Source organism: Aedes albopictus, chromosome 2, assembly GCF_035046485.1.
Source record: "Aedes albopictus strain Foshan chromosome 2, AalbF5, whole genome shotgun sequence".
NCBI classification, from domain to species: Eukaryota; Metazoa; Arthropoda; class Insecta; order Diptera; family Culicidae; genus Aedes; species Aedes albopictus.
In genome coordinates this window covers 361,175,233-361,180,591 of record NC_085137.1, presented here as the reverse complement: position 1 = coordinate 361,180,591, position 5,359 = coordinate 361,175,233, and the positions used below count along the sequence as shown (strand labels likewise).

Sequence of the window (5,359 nt, the reverse complement as noted above, 5' to 3'; positions counted from 1 at the left end):
ACAGCACCCTGAGAAGGGCACTGTGATAACGCATGAAGCGTAAAGAGGGCCTATAGCTCTTTACCACAGCGGGTCAAGAACAACAGAACGTCCTGAAGATTCAGGTTTCTGAAGCCAGTTTCACTTAATAAGTGTTTTCCGAGTACTCGGAAACGCAGTTGCGCAAAAACCGGACAGTTACATATTAAATGATACGAATTTCCTTAATCGGATGCACAGCTATCACATGCAAATGAATCCGCTTGCTGAATATTCGCCTTGTGATAGCTGAGTCGGCAGTGGCCAGTCAATGATTTGACCAGCATGCTGCAATTCTGCTTTGACAGATTTGTTAGATAATTTGCAACCCCTAGAGATGGCTCAGTACAATACAATTTTGTTTGACGATATGACTCCATGTTTGTGTTGAGTGGCAGCCTAGGTGTTAATCTGAAGCTTTACCCAACACTTGGGTACCGGAAAAGCTGAGTCAGGGCCAATGAAGTCATGTGATGCTCCAGAGCGAGCTAGCTCATCAGCCAATTCATTTCCAGCGATGGAAGAATAACCAGGTACCCATATAAGATGAACAGCGTTTGCTGAATTCAGCTCCTCGATTTGAGTTCGACAAGCGATAACTACCTTCGACCTAGAGTTGGCCGAAGCAAGTGCTTTAATAGCAGCCTGGCTATCTGAACAGAAGTATATTACTTTGGCCATTACGTGCTGCTGAAGTGTCAATTGTATTCCGCACATAAGAGCAAAGATTTCGGCCTGAAAAATGGTGCAGTGTCTACCAAGTGAATAAGACTGGTGCAGCTTTAGCTCACGAGAATAAACACCAGCACCTGCTCGACCTTCGAGAAGGGAGCCATCAGTGTAACATACGATGCCGTCTGAAATACTTCTCTCCTGATAACCAGATGTCCCCTTTTCCCGGGAAGGGAATTTCGTGGAAAATGTCCTATATGGGAAATTGTAAGATCACTTGGAGCAAGGACAATTTTGTCCCAATTCACCAAAAGTGGAAACAACGAGGTGTGTGTTGATGTGCGGTTCACAGGAGTTTCCTCTAGTAGACCGAGTCCCGTAGACGGTAAGTGCAAGAAAGTGCTTCTTGTTTGAGTTGAATGTGTAGTAGGGCAACGTCAAAGAGAACTTCGAGCGCTGCCATGGGAGTTGAAGAGAACGCTCCAGACATCGCCACCAAGTACATCCTTTGGAGATGGCCTAATTTTGATTGGATCGTTCTCACTTCGCCCTTTTGCCACCACACAAGGCATCCATAAGCCAATATTGGCCGAACAACAGTTGTGTAGATCCATTTGATATACTTGGGTTTTAGACCTCAAGTTGTACCAAAGATTCGCCGGCATTGCCCGAAGTCCATACAAGCTTTCTTGATTCTGAACTCAATGTGAGTTGTCCAGGAAAGTTTGGAATCAAGAATAACTCCAACGTACTTTAACTGTTCAGTCACATCGATTTCAGAATCAAAGAGACGCAAAGGTCAAACGCCATTATGGTTTCGTCTTTCCGTAAAAAGAACAATAGACGTTTCACTCGGATTAACCGAAAGGCCATATTGGCAACACCAACCCTCAACTACTCGAAGAGCGTTTTTCATCAGGTCGAAAAGGGTGCTGATTAAGGTGGGCCACACTTATATGAAAAACAAAAAACTCGAAAAATGCCAAGTCTTACCTCCAAAATCAGTTGTTTTGGACTCCCAGAAGCTACGTTCTAAATTTGAGCAAAATCGGTTGAGCCTAAGAAAGCGCTCAAAACGCTTGAAGTTTGTATGGGAAAACTTGGCCAAATGTATGCAAAAATTTTAAATTTTCGAATTTTGCCGCTAGGTGGCGCTGTAAGCGTTCAATTTAATAAACCCTTTGATGTTATTGTAGGTGACTATATGCCAAACAACTTTGTCGAAGACCACAAAGTGATCCAACGTCTGTGAAAAAAGTTATACCCTAGCTAAAGTGAGGATAAACTTTATTGTTGTTTTTCCAATACATGTAAAGGAATAATATCAATAATGAAATCTCAATACTTTGCCTCACTTTTCCTAGGGTATAACTTTTTTCACCGCCGTCGGATCACTTCGCGGTCTTCGACCTAGCTAGAAATTTAAAATTTCTGCATACATTTGGCCAAGTTTTCCCATACAAACTTTAAGCGTTTTGAGCGCCCCCTTAGGCTCAACCGATTTTGTTCAAATTTAGAATGTAGCTTCTGGGAGTCCAAAACAACTGATTTTGGAGGTAAGACTTGGCATTTTTTGAAATTTTTGTTTTTCATATAAGTGTGGGCCACCCTAGTGCTGATGCACATACCGACTAGCAATGTTAGGTAGTCGTCGGCAAAACCTAAGTAGGAAAACCGCTGTTATTGAGTTATCTCAATGGCGTCTCTCCCTTGGGGGCATCCACAAACACTCAATTTCCTAATCGCCGCTTGACGCAATGTCGAGGAGAGATGTCGGTTTTTGAGCATTTGGTGAATCTAATTGGTATATCTGGAGATATACCATGACCCCGTGCGGCTTCCAATATGGCATCGAAAGGCACGTCTTCAAAGGCACCCTCGATATCTCAGAAAACACCCAAGAAGGATTGCTTTTCAGCGAATGCCTTCTCGATATCGTAAACAACTTTGTGTTAAAGAGTCACAGTGGACTTTCCATATTGGTTAGCATGTTGGTTCACATGAAGAGGCACATTGGTCAGATGAACATCACGGATGTGATGATCGACAATGCGTTCTAAGCATTTCAGAAGAAAAGAGGTCAAACTGATAGGTCTGAAACTCTTTGCTTCTTCATATGACGCACGACCAACTTTCGGAATAAACTGTACAGGACATGGCCAGATGTCGAGAGTTCGTTAAATGAAAAGTTTGTCAACTCCCACGGTCGACTATGCTATGCTATGCTATATTCAAAAATCAAAGCTACGATCTGGCCGTTTTCAGAAAAAAACACATGTTAAATAACTTTAAAGAACAATTGAAAAATTCTTGAAAATGTCTGGAAAAAATTGCAACAAATAAACAGGTTTTAAGGGTTTGGTCAGAGAAATAGGCCATTAATCTCTAGAAATTGAGCAAAAAGAACAAAAGTTGAATCCCCAAGTTTTCTCACAGTGATATTTACTACAACTTCGCTGAAGACTCAAACACGCTATCTTCACTTTAAAAAAAAAATCATATTTTATCTCACTTATAGATGAATTAATTCCATTAGTGATACTTCCAAACAAAGTGCTTTGATGTACCAAACAACTTCTTTGAAGACACTATTCTTATGAAATAGGTCAAAATAATTGATCGGGAACAACTCTCGGGCAACAACGGCTCACTTCAGCATGGTTAACACGGCACAAGGCTGATTGTTGTTCAAATAAGGAATAATTAAAACTTCGGTTTAAATCGCGATCCACTTTAATTGCTCGTATTGACTTTTAAAGCATCCCATGGCTGAGTTTGATGAGTTTTGTTTTGGTATACATAGTTGCGTATTGATTTTAGCGATATCAGGGGTACAGCAAACGGAATAGGATTTTTTTGTATTCAAGTTAATTTGATATTATTGCATTGCTATTTAAAATTTTATTCTTATGTTTTTTTTTTAATTCATTTTTGATATGAATTGGGAAAAGTATTTACAATGTTTATAGGTTTATACTAATATTAGAGCGTATTTATTTACACAATTAAAAAAAAAATAAAAGGAAAAGAATACAACAAAGTAAATATGGTATTACTATAGCTATTTTATAGGTAACAAAATACGTAGATGGGAGAACTGCAATAAACTTATTTTATGTTATGATTTCTTTTTTCTTATCATCATCCTAGAAGACTTCAGTGCATAATGATGACCTCTAAATGTATACCAAACCATTCCAGTAGCATATTCTGTCGTATTCCCTTTTGAATATTTGCCATTTAAATTACTGAAAAAAAAAACAAAACAAAATTATGAACGAATTCTGAATTCTGAATTAACGTATTTGCTTTAACTAACCTTGAATGGCATGCTGTATACCACCATGCTCCATTATATGTCACTGCACAGCTGTCACCCCACGTATCGTTATCTCTATCCAATGTGCTGAACATTGCGCCCTTGGTCCCAGTAAACGAATCTCCAGCAGGTCCACTGAATCCATCGGCAAGGGTTACTTTGTACGAAGATTGCTCCCCGGCCACCTCAAATCGGTCCAGTTTGGCATACGTTGAGTTGCCGTCAAAGTCCTCGAGCAACACAACCAGCTCGTGCGGTGCCGAATACGTGAGTTGATGAATCACATCCAGTCCCAGCCAAAACTCCCCTCCGTCCAAATTGCCAAAACCGTCCTTATACTCGCTCCAATCCCGGTAGAAATTGACGGATCCATCGAAGCGATTTTGAATGACCGTCCAACCGCCACCGTCATATGCCTGGTCGCAGAACACTTCGGTCACTTCGCGAAGGTTCGTCTTGACTTTGTAGATTCCGGATTCTTTCGAAGGCACCTTATCACATGACGCGTAGACGGATTCAGCACATTGCATCGATTTCAACAAATTGTTCACTTTTTTAACTGATTCACCGATGGTTAACATTTCAGCTTCCATCGTTTCCAACTTGCCGGAGAGTAATTCATAACCGAAACCTGAGCAGGTGGATGAGCAGCACGCGGGTATCGCTATCAGGAGCAACGAACCAAACAGCGTTAAGTGATTGCGATTCATGCTGGATTCAGAACTCGGACACGATGTTCTTCGTTTCTACACAGACGCTCAGCTGAACTTAGACTGAAGTGTATTGCTTTGCCATGCTGATAGGGAAACCTAAGTGACTCCGAAAAGGGGGTTTTTGTGATGCATTCGATGCGAATACATATGAAGAGACAATTAATTTAATATGCGGCGTCAGGGTAAAATGGCCTACCCCACTGTTAGAAGCAAACCGTCGGTGATTTTTTTTGCAGAGCTGATGGCCAAGACGTAACAAAGTAAAATATCACAGGGAACCAGATACCGTCGTGCGGGGCTTCTTTTGAAACGAGGGCCTACTTTGGACACTTCAGTATTTTAAGGTTTACATATAACAATAAGGACTGAAGTAATTTTTGTTTTCGGTATTGTAGAAAAGCATTGTTGTCTGCAATATTTGGCTCTACGATTTTTGAAATATTATGGCAATTACTTGTCAGTTGTTCAGTAGGCCTAAAAACATTTGCATTTTGAAACATGTTTTACTGGGGGCAATTCTCGCTGAGACCGGCCCACTATTTTCACCTTGTCTTCAACATGTAAGGTGCCGATTTTCTGAAAGTCCTCGCTAAAAAAGTAAGGAAAATGCATTTGATTACTTTAATTGATGGACCCC

The 5,359-nt window shown here is 40.7% G+C and overlaps 1 protein-coding gene across 1 annotated transcript; it reads right to left on the bottom strand.

Moving 5' to 3' along the window:
- Window positions 1-3,618: 3,618 nt before the first annotated feature.
- Window positions 3,619-4,966, bottom strand: LOC109416944 (ficolin-1-like). The gene is made up of 2 exons (XM_019691060.3): window positions 4,010-4,966; window positions 3,619-3,938 (listed from the first exon to the last, which is right to left on the bottom strand). The coding sequence occupies exons 1-2, from the start codon at window positions 4,717-4,719 to the stop codon at window positions 3,809-3,811; spliced, it is 840 nt and encodes a 279-aa protein (XP_019546605.3). The 5' UTR covers window positions 4,720-4,966; the 3' UTR covers window positions 3,619-3,808.
- Window positions 4,967-5,359: the final 393 nt, after the last annotated feature.

Excerpts from the sequence above, each read along its gene's own strand:
- LOC109416944 (XM_019691060.3), bottom strand. The coding sequence starts at position 4,719 with ATGAATCGCAATCACTTAACGCTGTTTGGTTCGTTGCTCCTGATAGCG. Across the intron at positions 3,939-4,009 it reads TATACAGCATGCCATTCAAG|TAATTTAAATGGCAAATATT; the intron begins GTTAGTTAAAGC and ends TTTTTTTTTCAG.